The sequence below is a fragment of the Gouania willdenowi genome, chromosome 15, assembly GCF_900634775.1.
Source record: "Gouania willdenowi chromosome 15, fGouWil2.1, whole genome shotgun sequence".
Lineage (NCBI taxonomy): Eukaryota > Metazoa > Chordata > Actinopteri > Blenniiformes > Gobiesocidae > Gouania > Gouania willdenowi.
In genome coordinates this window covers 2,207,928-2,233,995 of record NC_041058.1, presented here as the reverse complement: position 1 = coordinate 2,233,995, position 26,068 = coordinate 2,207,928, and the positions used below count along the sequence as shown (strand labels likewise).

Here is a 26,068-nt window from a genome sequence, read left to right as displayed (position 1 = left end):
TGGTGTTTTAGAGATGCTGACATGACTGTACGTATCACTCTGTAGTTACAATTATGGCATAATTCTAATTCTAATTGTAATTTTAAAAACATGTTGCTGTTGCAATCAAAATGAAAGTGTAATTGAGTTTAGATAATCCATCCATCCATCCATCTTCTCCCGCTTAGCCGTTTCCGGGTCGTGGGGGCAGCATCCTCAGTAGGGAGGCCCAGACTTCCCTCTCCCCGGCCACTTCCTCCAGCTCTTCCGGGGGGACTCCGAGACGTTCCCAGGCCAGCCGAGAGACATAGTCTCTCCAGCGTGTCCTGGGTCTTCCCCGGGGCCTCCTTCCGGAGGGACGTGCCCTGAACGCCTCACTAGGGAGTTTAGATAACTGACTTTGAAATTGCAATTGCCATAGAAATTCTATAAAAATTTTCATTTATAAGTTAACGCAAAACTGTACAGTTCTACACATACGTAGTTAACGATTATTAAAATATGTTTCATATCACGCTTTCCCACATTTTACCATTTAAAAAAATTTAATTAAATCGAGGGGTGTATTGACACAATAAAGGCTCAGATGCCCACACCATGAATATTAAAACCTATATTTTCATTGATTAGGAAGAATAACAAGGTAATCAATAGATAGGAAATAAATTAGATGATAGATAATTGTTTTTAGTGTATTTTACAGCTGATTTAGGACCCATTAGCTTTAGAGATGCTAACAGGAAGCTAACACAAGAGGAAGCTTACCTTTTATTAGGTTATTTATTTCAGGCTCAGTAATTGTCATTAATTGTAATTGAACTTTAGTAAGTGAAAACGTAATTGCAATTGACTTTATGAGAAAAAAAAGTTATTGTAATTTAATTGTAATTGGAACAAATGCTGGTCACTGTAATCATAATTGAACATGGGTAATTGAAAACGTAATTGTAATGGAAAAATGTAATTGACACCAACCCCTGCAATCATCACTGCATCCAGACTGTAAAATGATTTTACCTTGAATAAGCTTCTCTTAGGTTTACACAGGATTTACCCCATCTGTTCTCTCGTTCTCTCGTTCTCTCTCTCTCTCTCTCTCTCTCTCTCTCTCTCTCTCTCTCTCGCTCTCTCTCTCTCTCTGTGTGTGGGGGTTGGTGTAAGGGGCGGACCCTGCACAGTCACGAGGATCCGCAAGACACAAAGCAATCCGTTCCTCCCGAGTATGTTAGTGGCTTTAAACTGTTGCTTCTCCACCTCGCTCTGTCTTTTTTCTCTTGATTTGCTGTGTAACTGTTGTGTCTAACGCCGAGATGGAGACTTCTGCTGGAACGTCCGTCATTACACTTTTACTATCAATGGTCTGTGAACGCGCCTGACTTCAGTCGGGCAGCCAATAGAAACGCCCAAAAACTGCTCATGGAGCACACGTGTTTGTTGAAAGATCTCTGATTGGCTCACGCTCCTGGATTTATAAACTTCATTTACAGAGCCAGGAGAAGCTAAATAGATTCATTGTCCACTCAGAACACTGAATTACAACATGTTTTAAGATGATTATGGATTTTTAACCAAATGATGCCAAAAAGTTTTACATACTACAGCTTTAAGAATACACAAAATGACAGAAAAATATGCACAAAAAACTAACTAACCTATGAATACAGATAAATGAATGGAAGGATTTATCTTGTGAATAGAGATTTTTTAAAAATAGATATAAATAGGTATCTAAGGTAGGGGTTCTCAACCTTGGGGTCAGGACCCCATTTGATGTTGTGAGATTGGGAGTGGGTCCCCAGATGCCTTCAAGAAACTAGGTTTTTTTTTTTTTTTTTTTTTTAAACAATTTTTGCTTATTTTTACCCTTTTTCTTCCACTACACCAAACTTGCCATATTTTAACCTATTTTCATCACTTTTTCTCGCCATATTTTTGCTCCTTGTAATGCATTTTTGCTTCATTACTCCCATTTCTGACACTTCCCTATCAAATTTCAATTCCTTTTCTGCACATTTGTTCTACTTTCAAGACTTTTTCAGCACTTATAAACCCTTTCCACTACTTTCCCATCTAATGCCACATATATTGACCCATTATTGTCACTTTTAACCTCTTCATCATATTCATGCTTCTTTTTTTTCAATTTAACCACATTCACGAGTTGTCATGCTCAATATTTGCCAGTTTAAACTAATTTTCCAATATTGACACTATGAAGCATTTTTAGCACTTCTTCTGTCCGTTTTTGGCCAGTAGTTGGCAATTGTTGACCTATTTTGTGATTTTTAAAATCCTATTTCACCACCTATTTTTTATTAAAACAATGATTTACATATTTGAGAAGACTATATACTATAGTGCAAATAATGATAAACTTCCTGGATAATAGTGGATATTATTCAAATAAATACATTAACGTGGTCATCACAGGTTGACTTCCGGTTCACATTTCTTACCAGCAGGTGGCGCTAACGCGCCCACAGTTCTCCAGTAACTATTAAAATCCACCGTAGAAGAAGAAGCAGCGCCCCCTTCCCTCCTCCTCCTCGTCGCTCAGTCTCTGCTGTGTTTCCTGCTCTGCACAAAGTTGAGCTCCAGCGGCGACAACATGGACAACCAGGGACGGAAAGTGGTGGTGTGTGACAACGGCACCGGGGTGAGTGTGTGTCCGGCACCCGGAGAGGGTTACCGTCCCCTCCGCCTCACAACCGAGCCTTAATGTCTGTGGATGCGGAAGTGCGGATGTCAGCTTCCCCGAGCTAGCTGCTGACACCTGGGTGTGTAGCAGCCGGTGGAGCGCGTCTGTACGCTGCCGTGTTCACTGGTGACCATCCTGTTTTATATTATCAATAATAAATTAAGCTCTAATTTTGTAAATAGCGAACAAAGGACTATCTTTTTTTTGTTTTTTTAATATACGTTTTTCAAAGTTTTAAATTACGTTTCTAAAATAAGCAAAATAACTATATATATATATATATATATATACACTTTAATTTGTTTATTTTTGTTTTTATAATCTTGAACCACGCTGTATTCATTCATATACATCATATTTTAGGGAGTGAGAATAAATAATTGCACCCCTAAAAATGCAATTTTACATCAAACTAAACAATGGAAGGATACAATTTAAAATAAGAAATAATTAAATAGTTTAAATGAGGAGGAAAAAAATAAGGATGGGAAATGAGCTACAGTTATTAACCCGAAGCAGAAATTTTATTTTTTTTTAAGCAAAAATTATTTAAAACAAATTGATAATGACAATATAATCCAATTATATAAAATGCATGGCTCTTTATGAACGTTATCCCCTTACTTTAAAAAATCACAACGGCGTTTCTAAATTTATATTCTTAATGTAAAAATAATTGAAAAGCACATTTACATTTTTTAAATCATTATCATTACTATGATTTCTCAAAAAAAAAAAAAGCTTTCAATTGCTCCTATCGCTGACGCGGGCGGAAGTTGGTCACCACCTAGCACGGTAACCAATAGATGATTAACAGTGGCTAATTTTCGTGCATCCAGACTAGGCGGAAAACAACCTTCAAAAAGCTTCTTGGTCTCCAAAAACATGGCGAACTCGCTCTTTACATGTTACGGAATAAACTTTGTTACATCTCCTAAATTGTAAGCTAGGATAACGGCGCTAATGTGGCTAGCGAGGGTTAGCTGGGTGTGTGGCTAGCCTGTTAGCTTTGCTAATTTTCATTCATCAGACCCGACACGGAAATAGCTCGTTTTACAGGTTCATCTGTCTTTAATAATGTCAATTTTAAAACCAGGACTGCATTTTAAACCCACATTTTCGCTTTAATTGTGCACGTTTTTCCTGTGTAAGAGCTGCGGTTATTAGCTCGATGTTAATCAGCTGTTGTAGGTTCCAAGTGTACTGAAAAATCACAACAAACTGCACTAAAACACACCACAATCGCTCTAAAGTCTGGTGTTTTAACCACCAGAACATGTTTGATGTAAAGCTTATGAGGTGTATTGAGTAACCAGCTCAACTTCTCCAGAATATTGTCAAAAATTGCTTTTCTATTCGTTTCTGCCTTTAGGAACACCAGCTTTAAGTATTAAATGCTATGATATCTGTGTATGACTGTTATGTTTATATGGATGTAATAAGAGAAAACAAAGGCCTGATGGGAAATGTAGGAATAATTCATCATAGTTTGGGAAAAATCGTTGTCCATAAGCCTTAAAAATGATTATCTATTTTAATGAAAGTTGTTTTTGGAATGTCTCCTTCACATCTTTTTTAGTTTTTAATTACTGGTGTTTTAAATGACTTTTTTCATAATGTATTTACTTGATTATGTTCCAAAAGTTGCTATTTTTACTGTGTCTTTTCTGGCATTTTCATGTATAAGTTATATAAATTATATAAAAGTGACTGGCAATAGGCGACAGGTAGTGACTATATTTTCTTTAATTTGGGAAATAATGTCAAATAATTTGAGGATTGAGCAGGAATTTGGAAAAATGTAGGTTTCTTTCAACAGTTTTAGAGTAAAAATGACTGAAAATAATGTCTATCTGTTAAATAAAGCAGGGTTATTTTTTTTTAGTATCAACCATTATAAACTCACACTTCCTTCTCTACTCTGTCAGCAGTAGAAGAGGATGTTGGCTCAGCATGTTACTAAACATGAGAATAGCTTTTAGAGACCAAAAAAAGTAAACTGTGAGGTCAAGACGAGAGGAAGTGAGACGTTTGCGCTGAGCTTTGATGGAGACGTTACAGCAGATATTTTTAGTCAAAGTTTTGTCACTACAACAGACATAAGATATATTTTCTGTAGTTTTTAAAAGATCTAGAAGTTTCCCAGTCCTCCACCAGGTCCTCAGCTGAAGTAAGGTTGCTAGTTTGAATCCTGCCTACGTGTTTCTCTGCTTCCTCTTTCAGCCATAGTCTAAAAACGTTTCTCTGACACTTTAACACAACACCACTACTGTTAAGTTTCTTAAAATAATCATTGTAGTTTTTAGAGCTAAGGCTTTCAAATATCGTGTTAATCGAATATAAAATCAGATTAAATAGACTTTTGCAAGATAAAAGCTTAATTTTTAAATGTACAACAGAAAAAATGCATATTTGTCGAGAAAATATTCCACTACATGTGATGTTAGCCCAAAAGACAAATGCAGGCATGGTAAAAAATAAAATAAAATAAGTTCATTTTGTTCTTTACTTTGATCTCCCGAGGACCGACATGTTTTGACTGTCAACTGTCAGTCTTCTTCAAAGGTGTCTGCTGGCAGTTGATAGTCAATAAATATCAGGAGATTAATGAAAATGTCCTAGAAAACAAGTTGTCTGAATAAATGAAACCATAACATATGCAATAAAAAGACTTTAAGGTCGAAAAAATTCATGAACCATTTTTTTTTTTTTAAATAATCAATGACCTTGAGGAATCGTTGCAGCTTTAATTGTTTTTGTGTTCTTTGCCATAATGTATAATCTGATCATTTAAAATTTTGAAAAACCATGAAAAATGTGCAATCATATCAAAGTTGTAAACATTGTTTGAATCAGAAATAAAATGGGTTAATAGTGACCAAAAATGGTGGTGAAATGGGATTTTAAAAACCACAGAAATGTGTTTAAATTTGTAAATTAGAATGGGCAAAAACGGACAGAAATATTGGTAATTGGCAAAAATAAGCATGAAATATGGTGAAAAGAGGTTAAAAGTGGCAATAATGGGTCAACATAAAGTGATGAAAATAGGTTGAAATATGGCAAGTTTGGTGTGGTTGTAGAAAAAAGGTAAAAATAAGCAAAAATGAGCTCAAATTGTTCATAAAGTATTCTTAGTTCCTTGAAGGCATCTGGTGACCCCCTCAAAGTGTCTCTCCTCCCCAAAGGTTGAGAACCTCTGATTTAGCTAATTGTTTAGCTAACCCCTCCCTCTGTTTATCTGCTTTTGTCTTTTGTAGTTTGTAAAGTGCGGCTATGCAGGATCCAACTTCCCTGAACACATCTTTCCTGCTCTGGTGGGCAGACCCATCATTCGCTCCACGGCCAAAGTGGGAAACATCGAGATCAAGGTAGGAATGTAAATATTTAGCCTCCAACGTGAACACACTGAGCACACGAGCTGTGATAAATCTACTACCATTAGAAACGTGAGAGACTAATGAATATTTCTCTCATTGACAGTATTAATATACAGTATATCCAATTATTTTGAAGCTACAGCCAAAAATATTGATATGAAAATGCAAAAGTTTCCTTAAAAATACACTTTAAACACTTTATTCTAACTTAGCTTGAAGCGAATGTCCTAGTTTGCAAGAAACTCACCGTTGAGGTATTTCTCCTCCTCTTTCATTCCCTTTTTTATTCTGTCCTGCTCTCCACTCATGTTCTTTTCTCCTCTTCATCCCTGATGAAGGTGAATGCACAGAAGATGGTGAGTCCAGGCCTCGTGTTGCTGCCTGCTGAGCCGCTCTGCCTCATGTTTTGATGTTTGACCAAAACACAATTGCACTAAAATGACAACAAAATTGCACCCCCAAAAAAATACATAAAATGACAACAAAACAACACAAAACGAGAACTTATACACTGACAACTCCAAGAACACACATGACAATGAAATTGCACAAATATTTCTCAAAAAAACACATGAAATCTAAACAAAATGACACATTAATACATAAAACAACAACAATAGGAATAAAACCACACAAAACAAAAACACAATTACTTACAAATGACAACAAAAATGCAGAAAATCACATACTGTACATGAATGTTGACTGTGTGGCCCTGGGATCAGACACAATCTCATCTCAGTGACAGAATAATCCCATCCCTGATATACATGATAATGATGTATGAGCTACACATGTATGAAAGTGTAATACTCAGCATTGCTGGGTGTTGTTCAGCTGGTAAGGTGTGACGCTGAGTGAGCGCTAACCTAGCGCTGGTTCATGTAGAGATGCTAGCACCAGTGTTCTGCTGTAGGTTTACATGCATGATAAGGGATGAGGCCTTGCTGTGCATGCTGGGTAACTGAGTTTAACACACACAGTTAGTGACTTGTTCTCACGCTGAATGTCCCTAAACACTTCTGGCACATGTTACAGTTGGATTTATGGTTAGTAGCTTTTAACTCACTCACTGATTTAACGACCTACAGAAATAAAATAGGAAATGACAAGAAAAAAATCTGTTTTTTAATTTGAGGATGTATTTTTATGGATACAAAAAAATGTTTTTCCTTAATTAAATATTTATCCATTTATTTATTTATCTATTTAAATTTATTTATCTCTTTATTTATTTATCCTTCTATTTATCTAGTAAGTTATTCATCTCCCTTTTCAATCTTATTTTTAATTATTTACCCATCTTTTATTTTTTTATTTATCTATTATATCATTTATTTTCAAATTTATTCTACTTTATTCACCTATTTTTAAATCTGTTTCTTTATTGATCTATATGTCCATCTATTATTTGTTATTTATTTATTAATCCTTCCATTTATTCAAGTTGCTCATCATCTTTTTTAATTTGTTTCCTTTTTTAATCATTTATCCATTTATTTTTTTTTAAAACTTTTTTCATCCATGTTTTTATTTATCCATTTTTTGTTAATCTTATTTTTCTATTAATCCCCATCTTTTTTTGTGTTTCTTTTTTGTGCAGTTTTGCAACTGTGTGCTTGAATATTGTAGTAGTTAAAAAAAAATCAGGAGCTTTATTTTGTTTGGAAATGATGAATTTAGAAATGGCCACGCCCACTGCTCATTGTGATTAAAGTGCAGCACTTTCAGGACATATTTGCATTATTTCACAATGTGTAACAGTTGTTTTGACGACCGTGTGACCTACTGTTGCATTATTAAATATGGACACTGCTCCCGTCCTCCAGGACCTGATGGTGGGTGACGAGGCCAGCGAGCTGCGCTCCATGCTGGAGGTCAACTACCCCATGGAGAACGGCATCGTCAGGAACTGGGACGACATGAAGCACCTGTGGGATTACACCTTTGGCTCCGAGAAGCTCAGCATCGACTCACGCAACTGTAAAATCCTCCTGACGGAGCCGCCCATGAACCCCACCAAGAACAGGGAAAAAATCATCGAGGTGCGCATTTTTATCTGTACACGTTTATCACGTTTAGTGCGGTGATAAACCATCCCAACGTCCTCTTCCTTTGGCTGCAGGTGATGTTTGAGACATACCAGTTTGCAGGAGTTTACATCGCTATTCAGGCTGTGTTGACGCTCTACGCCCAGGGTAAGAACGGACACACACACACGTTACAACTCTTCAGTCAGGAAGCTGCTAGCGTTAGCCGTTAGTGGTGTTTTAGCTGTTTCTTTCTCCCGTGCAGCCTGCTATTTGACTATGAAGCCACACCCATTCCAAAGCACTTAACAAAGGCAAATTTATTTGTATAGCGCATTTCATACACAAGGCATTGCAGTGTGCTTTACATCAGTGTTTTTTAGTTAACGATAAAAATGATCTTGATTAAAACATGAGCTGAAAATACAAAGGTCAGTCTGGAATTTATAGAAACTATAGAAATAAATCTATTCAGGAGGCACTAAATATTGTTTCATTCACTTATTTACAAAATGAGATTATTTCAAATGTGTGTTATCATTCATTCATTCCACCTTTATGATCCATAGATGTCATTTCACTGTATTCTGAGGAAAATGTGGTCGTCCGACAAAGGAGGGACTTGGATTCAGAAATAAGAGAGAGGCAGTAGTTGAGCCAAAAAAAAACAGTTTTTTATGATAAAAAGTGCAACAGAAAACATTTCGGTCTAAAATCAATAATATCAGCAGCAAAAACAATAAACAATAATATGAATAAAAATCTCCCTGTCAGTCACAGTCAGCAGAGAAAAAGATTTAAAAATGAAAGACCAGATAATTCTGGGTTAAATTTGCTGATGCAAAAATGGCACACATTCACATTTATTAACAAACAACTGCACAATATGTTCCACGTTTGGCTTTTTATCCTAAGGGACAGCACGTGTGAGTGAGTTCTGTTGGGGAAGGTCTGGGTTAGGACACACTCGGCAAACTATCAAACTGCTTTTTATGCATTTCTGAGAAGTCCTCCTACAACAAGTATTTTCAACCAAAATAAGCTATAAAATATATATATACATACATATTAGGGATGTAACGATTCACTCAACTCCCGATACGATTCACAATACTGGGTTCACGATACGATTCTCTCACAATTTATTTTACAAAATGGGACTGTACACAAATGATGACTGAAAAATATTCCTTTATTTTTTTGGGAAAAAAACAAAAAAATACTGGGCTATTTTCCTTTTATTTTTCATTGTCAAAAGAATCCCTTGATAAACTATTCAAAACAATGCAATTGAACTAAAAATAAATCCTGAATGAAATAAATAAAGGAATAATACAAATGAAGAAGGCTATTAATTTAAATTCTGGTTCTATAGTAAACAATGCAAAACTGCATAATAGTTCTTTTTCTTTTTAATAGTGCAACTTAACAATTGGACTGAAGTAAATACAGAAGTCATTACACTGTATTCACATCAGATTTTTGTTTGGAGTGGCAGAGGGCGCTGGTAACCCAGTGGTCGGTTGGCATGTAACTATTCTAGCAGTGAAGAAGAGATGCTATGCTAGCAGACAGAGCTAATAAAAAAATGTGACTTTTAAAGATATTCACGTAATATTACAGATATTCTTTCGGTACTAAAGGAGTAAGGAATCATTTATGAACATGTTTAAGAGTAGTAAGCGATTCCGCCTGCCGCCTACGCTTCTGGACAAGAGAAGCATAAATAGATAGCGCCCTCTGCTGTTTAAAAAAAGTACTGCGATTCAGTTTTTAGAGTATCGATATGATCCGTGAAACCTATGAATCAATTTTTAACTGCCTTACGATGAATCGTTACATCCCTAATACATATCGATATAAGCGATATTGTGATTTTTTCATATCCCTCTCAAAAAAGCAAACCTAATATATTGCCCAGCTCTACCCTGCGTCTCAGGTTCTGAACCTATTGATTCATCACTGTGAACACGTGGATCCAGAACAGGCTCCGCCCTCAGTCACATGATTAACTGCAGCTACTGTTTTCCTCCAGGCCTCCTCACTGGCGTGGTGGTAGACTCTGGTGATGGTGTGACTCACATCTGTCCCGTGTACGAGGGCTTCAGTCTGCCTCACCTCACCAGACGTCTGGACATCGCAGGCAGGGACATCACTCGCTACCTCATCAAGGTAACACGTTTCACACCACGCTGCTCTGACTGAGCACCTTTTAATCTCCGTGTGTGCTGACAGCTGTTGCTGCTGAGGGGCTACGCCTTCAATCACTCTGCAGACTTTGAGACCGTGAGGATGATGAAGGAGAAGCTGTGCTACGTCGGCTACAACATCGAGCAGGAGCAGAAACTGGCCTTGGAGACCACCGTGCTGGTGGAGTCCTACACGGTACATTAATACAACACTAATGTTTGCCCCTGATCTGATATTCTTCACTTTAGTTTTCAAATGGGCAACTGTAAAATGTCTGAAGGTCAGCGTTTCATCCACAGAAGCTTTATTATTATTATCCCTTACCACGAAGTGGAGGGGGGATATAGGTTTGAGCTCTGTCAGTTAAACTGGACAGCTTTTCTCAGAAACTGTTTAACATAGGCTAACCAAATTCAGTGTGTGGCTTCAGGGTATCAATACCTTAATGGAGTTCGAAAATGAGAAGTGCGCAATTAGTTTTTCCCGGAGTTATTGCCCTTATTCTGTTTTTCTTTACTCTGGGTGAGTTTGTGTGTTTTGACCTAACACTGTTGCCGTAGTAGTCAGAAGACGCCATCTTGGAAGTCCATGGCCTACTGGTCTCTACTAAGTTCTCGTATTTTCAGCTTGAAAAAACATCTGCTTGTGAGTACGTTTCAGTGTATTGTTTTTATAACACTCCTAAGACTGTGTTAGGCATAAACGGTGTGTTAGAGAAATCACAGCTGATCGTGGTAAATGTTAGCATGAGCATATACATGGGTTTTTCCATAGGCGTTAGCATGAAGCTAGCTGACTTTTTGTATAGTGGGATTTTTTATCCGCAAATTGATATAGGTTTGAGCTCCGTCCGTGCGTTCGTCCGCCTCAGTTAAAGGGGACAGCGTTTCTCAGAAACGGTTTAAGATAAGATAACCAAATTAGGTGTGTGACTTCAGGGTATCATTACCATGGTGGGGTTTGAAAATGAGAAGTACGCAATTGTTTTTTCCGGTGTTATTGCCCTTGTTCTTTTTTTTTTTTTTTTTTTTTTTTGGCAGGGGATGTTGATGACTGTCTTCTTGTTTCATCTAAGTTGTCTTAGAATGATCGGTTTTATTTTCATAAGGAGAGAATATTGTAGAAATAAATCAATATCCACACCAAAGCCCATTCAAAAAATCTAGAACTTTAGTTGAAGTCGTTTTGATGATTGGCCACATTTACAAGGGAGCTTTAATTCCTCTAAAGCAGAGTAAAAGTTAATTCCTCTTTAAACTGACCTTGTAAACATTTAATTCCTAATGCTGATTTAATTCTGAATTAAACTTAAATCCGAATTAGGTGGCTGGTTTATTCCGATTTTAATTCTGAATTAGATACATCCTCTTTCTTGTAAACACTTAACTTGCTTAATCCCGCTTTATGTTAAGTTTAGGTTGTTTTGCCGCGATGACGACATAATCCAAGATGGCCGTCCGGACTAAAGCCAAGACTTTTTATTTATAAGAGCCTTAGAATACATGGATGTAATGAAAAGAGTGGATGGACGGAAGCATAAACGTGGACTTTCACACAGACCTCGGTAAACGGAACAGGCTTCACCGGACGACTAGCACTAGGACCTGGAGGCGGAGTGAATGCGTTCCCGTGCTGCATTCACAGGCTGTAATATCACCGTTTATTATTTTACCTGTTGTTAGAGCTACTATCTTTACCAGGGAGCAAATATTTATTCCTGGTTATTGTTTTCTGGAGATTTACTGGCTTTTATTTACCGGTGATTAGTTCCTATCTCCCAAAATAAAGGTGAAAACAGTTCTCGTGTGTGGTCTTCTGTGTTATAGCCGACAATAAAAGGTTTGTTGTGTTTTTCCCAATAGACGTGATACGCCCCCGTCCAATCAGAGCCTTCCCAACCCCCAGACCTAAAGCGGAATTAAATAAAGCCAAATAAACCTTTTTCCGTGTAAACCTCAATTCTAGAATGACTATTTCCATGTAAACACGAAGTAGAACACTTTAATGATTTAAAGTGTTAATGATTTAATTTGGAATAACTTATTCTGTATTAAAAAAACATCATGTAACCATTGTGTGGTTGAGATCACGTCGTTCATACTACAAACCACGGCACTATTGAAACCACCCTTGTTTTCCTCTGCAAACATCTCCAAAAACAGCTAGAAAAGTTTCTCCATCTGTCGCTGGTCGCTTGTGTGATAAAGAGTTTGAAAACTCACCAAATGTAGTGTTAAAGTGACTCAATCTCACTTCCAGGAGATTCTGGGGGTTCCTGTTAACAATTACAGGGTTCTTTCTTACCAAGAAATGTTCACAGCGTGTATGTGTGTTGTTGGGGGTCCGGGCGCATCCCCACCAGAAAATGTTGAAATGTATATTTGTCTGACGGCCAAATTTTGTGATGTAAAGTTTTTAGTTTTTTAATCTTTGTTCCATTCTTACGTTAAAGCCAAAAGTTGTTTCTCTTATTTTTTGAAAAAGTGTGAAACAAAAATGGCGAGATTGAGTCCAGTAGGACCCTATCAGAGCTGTTGCTTCCCTCACCTGAACTTTGATCGATACGTTATGATGTGTTCAGTGTGTGCTATAAAAACCTGGCACGTCAGAAGAATCCTTCTTTGAAACACTTTCCATGTATTAGAATCCTTAAGTCATCAAATCCAATGTAGCCGTTAATCACACACACACACACACACACACACACACACACAGCTGTGCTCCTCCATCAGACCTGCTTTTCTTTCCAAGGTTGAACCGTGGCGTGTAAACGCTGGCCTTTCCCAGCACATGTTGTGTCTCGGGGCTCGCTGTGACCGTGTGTGTTTGGGTTAGTGTGTGTGTGTGTGTGTGTAGGTGAGGCTTGGTATGCTGAAACAAGGAGGTTCAGTGTAACTGTGGTCAAAACACCCCGAGCATCTCCTGACATCATTTCCCACGTTGCTGAGCTTCACTTCCTCTCACCGCCCTCGCCTCAATGAAGCCTTTTTACACACACGCGCACACACAGCCTTTTTCCCTCCAACATAAGCTAAAATAAGTTATGATGCTCCTCACACAATAAGCCCCTCCTCCTTACTCCTTCTGCAGCTTCCTGACGGCCGTGTGATCAAAGTGGGCGGGGAGCGGTTCGAGGCTCCCGAGGCTTTGTTTCAGCCTCACCTGATCAACGTGGAGGGAGTGGGCGTGGCCGAGCTGCTCTTCAACACTATCCAGGCGGCCGACATTGACACCAGGTGAGACCTGAACAACCAACGCACCGTACCAGTATTTTACTCATTTCAGATAAGTCGCCTCAGGCTATAGGTCGCATGCCCTGATCTAAGGCTGCTTCTGATTGGCTCAATAGAATGCTGATTGGTGCCATTTTTGACCAATAGCATGCTCCTGCTGCTTAGTTTTGTGTGATTTTTGGAGTCACTTTTGTGTATTTTTGTTGTCGTTTTGCATCTTTGTTATTTCTATCCATTTTTTTGCAGTTTTGTGTAGTTTTCTTGGTTTGTGTAATTTTTTTTTGTTATTTTTGTGTACTTTGGTTGTCATTTTGTGTATTTTTAGTGTCCTTCTGTGTAACCTTTCATCATTCTATGCATTTTTTGATTCATTTTGTGTATTTTTCAGTCATTTTTTGTGAAAAAAAAAAAGCCCAGATGAGTCCCTCTGCCCTATAAGTTTCTATCTCAAGTTTAAATGAACGAGGTAGTGACTTTTATTCTGGAATATTCTGTTTAGCTTGGTGTGTTATATTTACTCTAATTTAAATTAGTTTAATCTGTTTAAGTAGGGTCTCATGTTGAATTTGGGCATTTCTCCTTTTATCATTTGGTGTTGAACAGTGTTCCAAACATGTGTAAAAGCTGTTAATAAAGCTGCCGTTAATCCTCAGGCCTGAGTTCTATAAGCACATCGTGCTGTCTGGAGGATCCACCATGTACCCAGGGCTGCCGTCTCGCCTGGAGCGAGAACTCAAGCAGCTCTACTTGGAGCGTGTCCTGAAGGGAGACGTGGACAAACTCTCGGTGAGAAACAGTTTCATCCTTTAGTGATTTCTGTGAGATGCTGAGAAAAGTAAGGACTCACTGACTCAGCACTATTCAGTTAACGTTGGAGCTAACGCACACAGCCTGCCACCAGGGGGCGCTAAAGACTTACGCTATTATTTAATCTGAGCATTGCTTCTAATACCTGCCTATCCCAGAGTGCATTGTGGGTATTTATACACCCTAAACCATTAGATATTTAAATGTTAGGTTTCCAAAACTTACTGTAAAGCATGTTTAAATTAAAATAGATTGAAAAATACATCAACAATAAACATAGAAGGACAAATGTGTTTTTTTCCCTGTTTATTTTTGTTATTCTTTTTTTCCCCCCTTTTTTATTTTTACTATTTTTTTTTTGTTGGATTTTGTACATCTTTGCATTATTTATTACATGTACGTTTTTATTTCATTTTATTTTTTAATTTCCTCTTTTTTTCCTTATTTTTTAATAAGGAAAAAAATGCAAAATGCAAAGATGGATTTTGTCCATCTTTGCATTAATAATAATAATAATAATAATAATAATTTGTATTTATATATTATGTAAAAAGGGAATTAAATTAAATGAAAAATTAAATTATAATAGTGTTTAGTTGTTTTTTTTAAGAAGTGAAGTAAAAATCATTTATATTTCATTTAGTGATTAATAGAATCTTACATACGACTCATTAAAATGAAAAGTAAATAAAAAGTTCTGTGGCTGTTGATGAGTTTTCATTGAAATTTAAATGTGTAACTCTGAGCGTGTGCGTGCGTGTGCGGTGCCTTGCAGAAGTTTAAGATCCGTATCGAGGACCCCCCCAGGAGGAAGCACATGGTGTTTCTGGGCGGAGCCGTGCTGGCCGACATCATGAAGGACAAGGACAACTTCTGGCTGACCCGAGAGGAGTACCAGGAGAAAGGGGTCCGCGTGCTGGAGAAACTGGGCGTCACCGTCAGATAAAGGACACACGGAGTGCGCACGCACACACACACACACACACAAAATCTCCTCCTCCTCTCGCCCCACATCGCAGAGCATATATCTATTTATCCCTCTACTCCATTCTCCTGATTTAAAGCCGTCGCGCTTTTTTCCTTTTCCTGTATTTTATTTTTATATTCCCGTAGGATTGGCTCACATTCCCGCCGTATTCCTTCGCAAGATTCTCACACTTAAATATTTGAAGGGTTAACGTTGCACTGCTGGTGGGAAAGATTTCACCTGTTTGTAGAAGTTTAGCTCCCAAAAAGAGGTTGAATCGCACTCGAGCACGAAAACGCCATTTTCAGATTCACACACACACACACGCGCGTGAATATCGAGTCCCCACAAAGGATTAACGTTGCGCTGCAGGTGGGAAAGTTTTCACCTTTACGTTGAAGTTTAGTTCCCGAAAAGAGGATGAATCGCACTCGAGCATGAAGGCACCATTTCCAGAATCTCTCTCACACACACACACACACGCGCACACACGTGTGAATACAGAGTCCCCATGAAGGGTTAAGGTTGCACTGCAGGTAAAGTGTGTGTGTGTTTCTTCTTGAAGCGCTCGTGAACAAAGTCAATCTGTGAGAATCTAAACTCACAGTTTAACACCAAAACTTTCAATGTTTTCTGGGGACATTTCCACGGTTTTCCTCTGCAGACACGAAGGGTTAACGTTGCACTGCAGTTGAAGGTAGGTGTGTGTGTGTGTGTGTGTGTGTGTGTGTTTAAGCGTCTTTAAAACGAAGTAAATCCCAACTTTTACCTGGAAGTAGAAGTTTAAACTCTGAAAACAGAAAGAATGACAGTTTAACACCAAAACGTCACGTTTTTGCTTTTCCACGCTAACAATCGCATTTTAACGCTGATTTCTATTTAAATGTTTTCTCACAATTTTAACGGTTTTTTGGGGGTTGGATTAAATTCCCACGGTATTCCCTTACAGTTTGGACACACTGCGGGTGAAGGGATGTTTGCTTAAAGCTCTTGTAAATGATATAAAGTAAATCTAAAAAGATTCACCTGGAAGTGGAAGTTTAAGAAAATAAAAGTCCACGTTTCCCTTCCCGATCGCATTTTTATGCTGATTTCTATTCTTACATTTTCTCAAGATTGGCTCGCATTTTCCACGTTATTTCTAAATGCGTGTTATATCTATATTGTGTCTCACTTTAACTAACGAAGGGGTTAACGTCGCACTGCGAATGAAGCGTGTTTTTTTTTTTTTTTTTCTTAAAGCGCTCGTGAACAAATTAAATCTGAAGATTAGGCCACGAAAAAAAGGCGTTGCACTCTTCCTTAGCGATCACATTTGAATGGAATTAAGAATCGTTTTCTTTTCGTTAACTGAAGAATTTGACGTTGAATCTGCGAAGAAAAAAAAAAGGGACAGAAACAGGAAGTGCAGCTGGACACGTGGCGTGTGACGGTACTCTGAGCTGCATTTGAAGTTAAAGTTCCTCCCGGACGCACTTCTTATTCTTTCTTTCTTTTTCTGCTGGACTTTCATAAATGTGTATTTTTTGTTTTTTTCTCATCCAGTGCCAAGAGCAGTTGATGTTGACTGGATCTCATGTTTTAATGTCCTTTCTGTTTGTTTTTATTTCCCGTGTTTGTTCAGAGCATAACTGCCTAACGCTGATTTAAATAAAGAAGTGATTTACAAGGATTCCTCTGCTGTCTGCCTCTTATTTTGAAAGTTCATTTGTCTTTTTTGAATATTATGTTAAGGTTTCATTCATTCAGGAAATGTATTTCCAACTGCTAGTCTTCCTCAGAGGCGTCTGCTGATCGCTTTTATGTCTTTGCCTTCTTTTTGAATAATATTTTAAGGTTTAATTTATTCAGAAAACTGTTTTTCGGGAAATTTGCTTTGTTCTCTTGACAAATTTTGACAGTCAACTGCCAGTCTTCCCCAGAGGTATCTGCCAATGGCTTTGATGTGTTCTTGACTTTCACGAAATAATTCCAGCGAGGTTTTTTTAATCTTTTTTCTTTTAAGGTTTCATTTATTGAGATGACTGTTTTTCAGGAAATGTACTTTGATCTCCTGATCTCTGCTTCTCCTTTTATTTTGAAAAAAAGCCAGAGTCCAGTGACGTGGACATTTTTAGTGCACTGTAGTAAAAACAAATATAGCAGCAACATGTTTTATGTATTTATATTTTACAGAAACTGTTCTACCTAATCTTAGTTCTTTCCTCCACATTTGCTTTGATGTGGTTTTATTTGTCACTGAGGAGAACCTGGGGGTGTTTGTGTGTGTGTGTTGTGTGTGAAGCTGTTGTTGTGCAGTCAGGTGCACTGTTTACATACGAGACGCCACCAGAGACGCTCTGCCCGTCACCAGAGAGAAGGACGAGGTGGACCTATTGGGACCAAAAGACGGCGTGAAGTCACTACAGGTGTCTGAGGTGAGCAAAATGGCGGCGACTGTGTATCAGGTGTTTTTGTTTTGTTGTTTTTTTCTGGCTGTTCCAAAGGACTTTTTAAAATAAGGTTTTAAACTAAACCTCTAGTATTAAATCTGACCTTTGATGGAGCTTGTAAATAAAATTCATTATAGGTAATAAGCTTTACTAACAAAGGGGTTGTTGGTATTGATTTTATCCTTTTGGTGTTTTTGAGTCACTGTATTTCTGTTGTGTGTTTTGTGTTGTAGGAGTCGGTTTGTGTATTATGCTGTTTTGTTAAATGTCATGTACCACAAATTTGTGTCGAAGTCACTTTGTGTACAGTATTGTTTTGTGTATTTCTGGAGTTGATTTGGGTGTATTTTTTGGTCATTTTGTGTATTTTTGAAGTTTTGTATAATGAGTTTATTTGTTAATCAGTTTTTTGTTTTTTTTTTGGTTTTGTGTGTATTAGGAGTCATTTTGTGTTTTTGTAATTTTATCCGTTTTCAGTCAGTTTATTTAATACAAATTTTGTGTGTTTTTTTTTTTTTGGAGTCATTTTGTGTGTTTCTGTTGTGTATCTGTTTTGTGGTTTTGGACGCTGTTTTTGTGTAATTTGAGTCATTTTGTCTGTGTTTTAGGAAACGTTTTGTACGGAGCCCCAGACATGACATGGTAAAAAAAAATATTAACTCGTGCGCACAAAATACTAAATTGTGGCCACGAAATAAGTATAACGTGCGCACAAAATACTAATTTGTGGCCACGAAATAGGTATAATGTGCGCACGAAATAATAATTAATAATATTAATAACATTCCTGGACAGCTGGGGAAAAAAATCGAGCGCACCTTCTCAAGAAACTGCAGCCTACTTGAAGTGATGAAGTTAAGGTGATTGTCTTTTCTTTTTCTGTTCACGTCAATATCTTGTTATCCCGCATTTTGGCAGTTATTTAGGCTTATGTTTAATACTTTGTTACAACGGGTAGCCTATCTGCTGACGTCTCACAAAACTTACAAACTTTTTATCCTCATCCTGTTACTACACGTTGGTTTGTTGTGCTAATAATGTAGCCGTAAACTCGTGTCTGCAGGAGCTGCAGTCCTGGCGTGGACACACATGGCACTTCTCAAGCAGAGCAGAGGCGTGTACTACTAAGCGAGGTATGTTGAGCATAAAGCCAGAGTTTTCCGTGTCACAGGTGTCTCTCTTTTAAAACCATGCTAACTCAGACCGTGACACCGGTGTGCTACGTTTTTTAATGATTATTTTGGCATGTGTAGCGCATGTTACTAAAACTGCTTTTATTTTGAAAACTTTCCGGCCAACCACTGTTTGCTAGCTTCAAGACGGGGTCATAGTTGTTTTAGTTCCGGGTGATCGGCAACCCAGTCGTAAGCTCCTACCGTGAACCGGCACTAAAGTCCCAAATTAAATGACTGGATGGACACTGAATCATCTTCCCTTAATAATATTTGGGGAGCTTTTAGGCTGAAGTGGACAAATGCTCAACTCATTGTATTCAGTCAAACTCAATTCATGCATAATAATATGAGTCTATAGAGTTTTGTTTACAACCTTGTCTTTGCTGGTTTGGAGGTGGTCACCATGGTGTGTGTGTAAGAGAGATATATAATTGAATATGTATATATTATATTATCACATTATATGGATAAATGGTCTTACCGTGGGCACAATTGTGTATTTGAATAAACGTTATATGTCATTAAACACTGAAAAAACATCTCTAGCAATGGTCTTTTGACATTCACTTTCTATATTCAAGATGGGAATTGTGACACTGTGGTCAGCTCTCCCAAGATAAGCATCTTTAAAGTATTGGAACAGCATATTATTTTTTTAATTGGTTACTCTCTTCCACATAGGCTGCAACACCTTATTTTAATGAATTTTAATTGAAACAGTACAAAGTGCAGATATATCCTCTTGTATATTGTGTGCTTTCTCATATTGTATGGTGGTGGGCCACTATGCTAGGACTGCTCCCCAGGGATAGGTTAAATTGCAGAGGACACATTTCAATATATGTGTAACAACATATACATGACCAATAAAAGCTTAAAGCCCAATTTAATTTTTTTTTAATTTAATAAATTTTTTAATTCATTCATTTTCAAAAATCTACTACTTGTTAATTAATTTTGTTTTCCTGTGGTTTAGTGATCAACTATGGATACTCAGCTGCGAGAATTTTTGATGGAGCGCAAACTTGAAGATGTGATCCAGAAATTGAAGATGAAAATGTAAGGGAGGGGTGTGTGTGTGTGTGTGTGTGTGTGTGTGTGTGTGTGGTGTGTGTGTGTGTGTGTGTGTGTGTGTGTGTGTGTGTGTGTGTGTGTGTGTGTGTGTGTGTGTGTGTGTGTGTGTGTGTGTGTGTGTGTGTGTGTGGTGTGTGTGTGTGTGTGTGTGTGTGTGTGTGTGTGTGTGTGTGTGTGTGTGCGCGCGCAAATTTACGTTTTCATTTTTAATGTAATCAAATGTACAAAAAATCAACTGTTTACACATTAATTTAAAATAGTTCTCAGTCATCTCATGCTGAAAAAATATCTGCATCATTATCAAAAGCTAATGTTATCAAAAGTAGTTACATAAAATGAGGTGAAACATTATATTGCACTAGAAATATGGACTTAGTTACATTTGAAGCCACACGGACTTGTGCGTCACGCAGCTGCTGCTGTGATCACTCAGATGCTGCTGCACGATTAATTAAAACTCTGACAGCCACAGACTTCTGTCCACGTTGGTCACAGTGATTCAACTATTTTCATATTATATCCAACGTAAAGTCACAATTTGATCCACTACAAAGTGAAACAAGCTGGCATATGCAGATCAGGATGGACCACAAACTGTTCCCACGCATATATTAATGAGGCTAAGCTCAGGTCATTTTAAACTATTTATATTTAAAACTGTGTATTATGGAAGCCAATAGTTCTGTTTCACTGTAAACATCCCTCTGTATTAAAGCAGGACGCTCTGCGACCGCGTTATTTCCTCATATCTCCAGCGCATCTAACTCCATCACGCTTTACAGCGATGACGATGATGATGATGATGACGATGATGATCAAGGAGAGAGATTTTAACTGTGACTCGGACAGAATGCGGCCTATCCTCAGTCACACTGCAATAATCTGATCAATGGTCTGATTAAATCAACCTGTTATACTGTTTATCAACGAAGACATTTCAAATTAAAAGTGAACTTTATAATTTTCAATGACATTCACAAGCATTGGGAAAGCTCCAGGTTCCGTGATTTCTAGACAGCCCAAAAAAATGACATCACCGCCTCCTTTCTTTCAACCCGCCTTCATTCACACATGTACGCTTTTTGGCTCTTTACGCGCGGTGGGCGTGTCAGCAGCTTGGACCGGAGAATACGCGTAGAAGAGAAGCGCAAAAAGGCGTTTAAGTCCAAACAGGAGAATTGAGCCCAATATTCTTAACTTCCTTTAAATATTCATTGGCATTCTATATTATGCATTAGTATGTTCTAATTCATTTATTTATTGACTTGGAGTATATTTTGTTTTTACAGATTGATGAAACTGTCATTCCGTTAATGACAGACAGTGACCTGGCAAAGTACATCCCCAAAGTTGGAGATAGAGTCTCCACTGTGGCCTTTTGCAGACAAGCAGCACTGTCGCAAAAATCACCATCCAGAAAAGAATCCATACTTTCAAAGCTACGACAAAGACTGTCTGGAGCTGACGGGATGCCTCCAAAAAAGAAATTATCTCAGTGGGCAGGAAATACAAATGCCAAACGGAAATTGAGACGAATTGAGGTTGGCTGGATGGATTTTGATGAGGAAGAGGAAAGGTACAAACAGGTGAGGGCTGTAAGTGGTGGAGGAACGAGGCATCTTTCTATTGACAAAGACGAAACAGTGGCAAATATCAAAGGTATTGCTGAAAATCTTTTTTTCCCAGAAGGCCAATCAAAAAAAAACAAAAGTCTTTCACACTATTCAACTCATATTGAGAGCTCACAGATACATGTTGAAGTGTCCAATACAGTAGACGAGTTGTATAGCCAAAGCAAAGTCAGGATGCTGCGACTTTATCTGTGCACCAAGAAGACAACAAGACAGCAGCCCTCAAGAGTGGAGGCAGGTGATCACGAAATAAGCCAACCATCAGTGGTAGATCTCACTGACAATGAACAGAGTCAGGCCATTGAGGATCTGTTCAGAAATTCAGAATCACCAAACCACTACGGAATTAATGATGGAGCTTCCACAAGTGATAATTTGGAACTGAACGACACATTACCATGGGATGGTCTGCTAACTCTGGACGAAAGCAAAGATTCTGATGCAATTATTATTATAAGTGGGGATGTAAGTTATGTAACAGTGGATGAACCAAACCTCGAAACACCCTTTCCAGAAAAAGAGGACGATGCACCTCATCAAACAGTGGATCTGTCACCGGTGCTTGCAGGGGAGGCCGGTGTTCCAGCTCAAGCACTTCCTGAACCACTATCTTGTCCTGTAACGCTGATCATAAGAAGAGGTCACTGTCTCACTGACTTGATCAGTGCCTTCAAGGACCCAAAAATTATTGCATCTGAGGTCAACATCAAAATGCGTTTACCAAATGGAGAGCTTGAACAGGGGGAAGGAAATGGTGTTTTGCGAGACTGCCTGACAGAATTTTGGATGGATTTCTATGACAGCTGCACACTGGGAGTTGAGGTGAAAGTCCCCTTCATCAGGCATGACTTTCAGTGTGAAGAATGGCAGGCTGTAGCTAGAGTATTTGTAGTAGGGTGGAAACAAGCAGGTTACTTCCCAGTAAAACTTGCAATACCATTTCTCGAAGAAGTGCTGTATGGCTCGACAACCAGTAGTTTTAAGGATTCCTTTTTACTGTATGTATCACAAGAAGAAAGATCTGTCCTTCTGAAGGCTTTAGAGGACTTTAATTCAGTTGACACAGATGAATTGCTGGATATACTCGATGCACATGAATGCAAGCAAGTCCCCACCAAAGACACACTGCTCCCAGTTTTGGCACAGATTGGACACAAAGTAATAGTTCAGGCCCCAATGTATGTAATTAAGTGCTGGCGTCCTGTTGTGGGTTCTGTAGCTGGTTTACTACCACAAGAAGGACTGCATCATTTCATTACACAAAAAAAACCAACTGCAAAAACAGTGAAGGGGCTTCTAAATTTTCCAGAGGAGATGACAGCTGCCCAGTCAACAGTTTCTCGTTACCTGAAAAGGTACATCGGGGAAATTGATTGTAACCATCTTCAGCTTTTCCTGCGGTTCTGTACAGGGTCTGATCTCTTGGATAATGTCATACTAATTGAGTTCATAGAAACCACAGATTTCCTCCGTAGACCACAGTCCCACACATGTGGATGTGTACTAAAGCTGCCCATTGGTTACAACAGCTATCCAGATTTTCGCAGCGAATTTAACAACATTCTCACAAGCTCAATGTGGGTAATGGATGTGGTGTAGGTAATATAAACAATAACATGAAGGATGTGACAGCTCCTTGTTCGAATGGATGGTTTTGCTATTTGTAATATGTATGTCATTGTTGCTTTTTTTATGTTCAGCGTTTTATTTCATCTGCCTTTAAAGGGGTTGCTGTGTTCTTTCACAGTCAAATGGTAAGCTTAAAGGGATGGTTCGGGTTTTTTGAAATGGGGTTTGTATGAGGTATGTATGCTTAGTCGGTGTCTTACCTGCAGTAGACAGCACTCGGCGCTCTCCCAGTTTGCAGAAGCAGAGGGGAGTGCCGGGACAGAAGCAAAGCAATACATTGCTGGGGACGGGGACAGCAATATCGGAAAAAAACATCCTGTGTTACTCCGGTTAGTGCCACAAGAAATGACTACTTCATGAGCGGGTGAAGAGCTGAAAATATTCCAATTATAGCGTACAGTTACTGTTCTACAAACTGGGAGAATGCTGAGCGCTGTCTTCTGCAGATACACTGACTAGGCATATGTACAGCTCCACTTCAAATACCAAAATCCAGTTGATTAAGCATGTTTTATATTATTATTACAGTGTTTTGTAGCAACCCCAGTAAAAAAAAAGGAAGTGAGCCTTGAATGATGTTTTCATGGTATTTAAAATATAGTCAGTTGTTTACATTAGTGGTTTACACTTTAAAGAAGTTTAAATATATACAAATAATTCTTATCCTGTTATTATGTACAAAATACAACCTGTTTTTCAATGTGGTGTATTTTGAAAACAGACCAATGAATAAACCATTCAAGTTTGTACTAAATGTTGATATCCTCTTGGTTACATTCAATACATCTTCACACTTGAACAATTCTAATGACACCACCCATAGTTACTTTCTAGCATTATAAATGTGCTGTGACTGATAATGGAAGACGATTATTCATCAAACATTCAATTGTTTTATTTTCTTCCATCATTATAAAAACAGAGGCTCAGGAAAAATACAGAGCATTGATGATACAACCATCATAATGATACACTATACAGTCGTCTATTTGGTTTTCTTGTCTAATTGATCATAATATTAGAATCATGATGTCATTGCCAGTCTGTGTGGTTGCTGTCCAGGGTGCTATTGTCCTTGTTATAAATGGTTAAATGGATATTTTTTGTGTTACCATTTAGGTGATGCCAATAGGAGATCAGTTTATTTTTGTTTGAACTTTACCCTAAAGCCAAATACCAAAAACATATAACAACCAAACTTTATGAACAACTTTTGAAGCTATTACAGTTTGACAAGTTTAATATTACTGAAGAATAATGACTCTAGCCCCAAAAGATAGATTTTGTCTAACTTGTTAAACTATTTAAGTTAAATATTTCTTATTTTGTAGCTAACTTTTGTTATCAATACTTAATGATGAGCTAATTTACTGAAAAATAGGTAAAATTGAAAAGTTATATAGTCTTTTCTGATTATTTTGGTTTAAACAAAGACACAAGATGATCACACAAATATAAAAAGTAATATGTACATTATGCTATTAAAAGAATGTACTAAAGTACCAAATGTACCTCACGATTTGTTGTCCATTCAAATAGCCTCAAATAACTGAGGACGAACCGTGTCCCTCAGATGAAAATATAAATCAAGTGCCTGGGACAAGGTAGATGGAACTCCAAGCTTGATTCCCCATTATTATTGTACACAAATCAAACATGTCCACATCACATGGACTGAACTAAAAAATGTGCACCTTTCTTTACATGTGGTCAAATCTTCAGTCAGTGGAACAAGACATTCTTCTGCACCCCAAAGGTGAGGGGCGATGTACATGACATCAGGTATCCCACTGGGCACGTTAGTGTTCTTGGAGGGCCTTATACGGTGAGCATTCCAAACACTCCGGATGTCATTTAATACCTCCTGTTGAAGAAACAATTATGATTAAGTCACAGCTGGTATACAGTGTATTTTTATACAGTGATTAGGGCTTACATTAGGTGGAATATAGTCCTCTTTATTCTCTACATGCCTTTGCAGTGGGTAAGAAAAAGTTTGTGTTAAGAAAATAAAAGTACCTTAAATTGCATTGTGATACATACAGTATGAACATTAACACTGTGTTTAAATATAGGAAAAGAAAACACTTTTTTTGTATTTATATTTAATTAAGTGTCTATTTGGCGTACCACTAGATGGAGCCTGCTGTGTTACGCATACCACAGTTTGAGAATCTGTGGTCTAAAGAATCAGTACATCACACACATGAACATAAACTCACAGTAGCTATTTACCTGAATGAATGGCATAAAACAGAACTGTGACAAGGCTTTGTCAACGAAATCCCCAGCGAAGAATCCCTCATCCTTCAGTTCTGCTAGAAGTGTGATCCAGGATTCGATTCCTTGTTTTCTCATCACTCCCCACCAGCTCTCAATTCTCTGGTTCGCGGTACTTGCTCCTGTGATGTAGCTTCTCTCCGCTGCTCTGTCATCCGCGTCATTTCTCCGTAAATACCGCTGAATGTCTCTCACCACTACGTTCTCAGTGCCCATGTCAGTTCGTACGAGCCTGGGGCAGCCCCCACATCGCTCCACTGCGTCCACAAAGTACCCCCCGATAACTTTCGGGTCACTGTTAGTGAGGGCGGCCCGCAGCCAAATGATGTTGCGCGAGAACCCGTCAATGCAGCCATTAATGCATATCCCATATGGCTTCAGTTTGTCGTATGAGTCTATGTGCCACACAAAGTTAGGTCCCTGAGCAAAATATTGCCTCCTTCTGAGACGTCTGCTCTGACGAACGTGAGAACCGATGGGGTCCAGTAGAGAGAGGAGGATCCTGACGTCTTCTTTTCTGATAGAAATACCGTGTTGTTTACACTTTGTATACATCCACCGGT

General features: G+C 38.2%; 2 protein-coding genes and 1 long non-coding RNA gene across 4 annotated transcripts; 2 read left to right on the top strand and 1 right to left on the bottom strand.

Moving 5' to 3' along the window:
* Positions 1–2,482: 2,482 nt before the first annotated feature.
* actr2b (actin related protein 2b) lies at positions 2,483–16,956 on the top strand. 2 transcript variants are annotated; one of them, XM_028469169.1, is made up of 10 exons: positions 2,483–2,635; positions 5,938–6,048; positions 6,396–6,413; positions 7,887–8,102; positions 8,183–8,255; positions 10,123–10,259; positions 10,323–10,472; positions 13,368–13,513; positions 14,164–14,296; positions 15,093–16,956. In XM_028469169.1, exons 1-10 carry the CDS (start codon positions 2,588–2,590, stop codon positions 15,261–15,263), a joined length of 1,203 nt encoding a protein of 400 aa, XP_028324970.1. In that variant the 5' UTR covers positions 2,483–2,587; the 3' UTR covers positions 15,264–16,956. The 2 variants fall into 2 exon arrangements, with proteins under 2 accessions (XP_028324970.1, XP_028324971.1); XM_028469170.1 differs by lacking the exon at positions 6,396–6,413.
* Positions 16,957–17,424: 468 nt separating this feature from the next.
* LOC114477247 (uncharacterized) lies at positions 17,425–19,935 on the top strand. Its single transcript, XR_003675686.1, has 5 exons — positions 17,425–17,701; positions 18,325–18,358; positions 18,512–18,576; positions 18,780–18,849; positions 19,868–19,935. It is a non-coding gene; the product is annotated as an uncharacterized LOC114477247 (long non-coding RNA).
* A 1,922-nt stretch (positions 19,936–21,857) lies between these two features.
* Positions 21,858–26,068, bottom strand: LOC114476889 (uncharacterized). The gene is made up of 5 exons (XM_028468883.1): positions 25,461–26,068; positions 24,920–25,089; positions 23,426–23,505; positions 22,129–22,220; positions 21,858–21,905 (listed from the first exon to the last, which is right to left on the bottom strand). The coding sequence occupies exons 1-5, from the start codon at positions 26,058–26,060 to the stop codon at positions 21,858–21,860; spliced, it is 990 nt and encodes a 329-aa protein (XP_028324684.1). The 5' UTR covers positions 26,061–26,068.

What these genes read in the sequence shown, in the direction of transcription:
- actr2b (XM_028469169.1), top strand. Translation starts at nt 2,588, where the DNA reads ATGGACAACCAGGGACGGAAAGTGGTGGTGTGTGACAACGGCACCGGG. An exon ending in ACAGGGAAAAAATCATCGAG is followed by an intron (nt 8,103 to 8,182) that starts GTGCGCATTTTT and finishes CTTTGGCTGCAG; the next exon opens with GTGATGTTTGAGACATACCA. An exon ending in TCACTCGCTACCTCATCAAG is followed by an intron (nt 10,260 to 10,322) that starts GTAACACGTTTC and finishes GTGTGCTGACAG; the next exon opens with CTGTTGCTGCTGAGGGGCTA.
- LOC114476889 (XM_028468883.1), bottom strand. Translation starts at nt 26,060, where the DNA reads ATGTATACAAAGTGTAAACAACACGGTATTTCTATCAGAAAAGAAGAC. An exon ending in CCGAGTGCTGTCTACTGCAG is followed by an intron (nt 22,221 to 23,425) that starts GTAAGACACCGA and finishes TCTTATGATCAG; the next exon opens with CGTTACAGGACAAGATAGTG. An exon ending in CAGATCCACTGTTTGATGAG is followed by an intron (nt 21,906 to 22,128) that starts GTGCATCGTCCT and finishes ATTTCTGAACAG; the next exon opens with ATCCTCAATGGCCTGACTCT.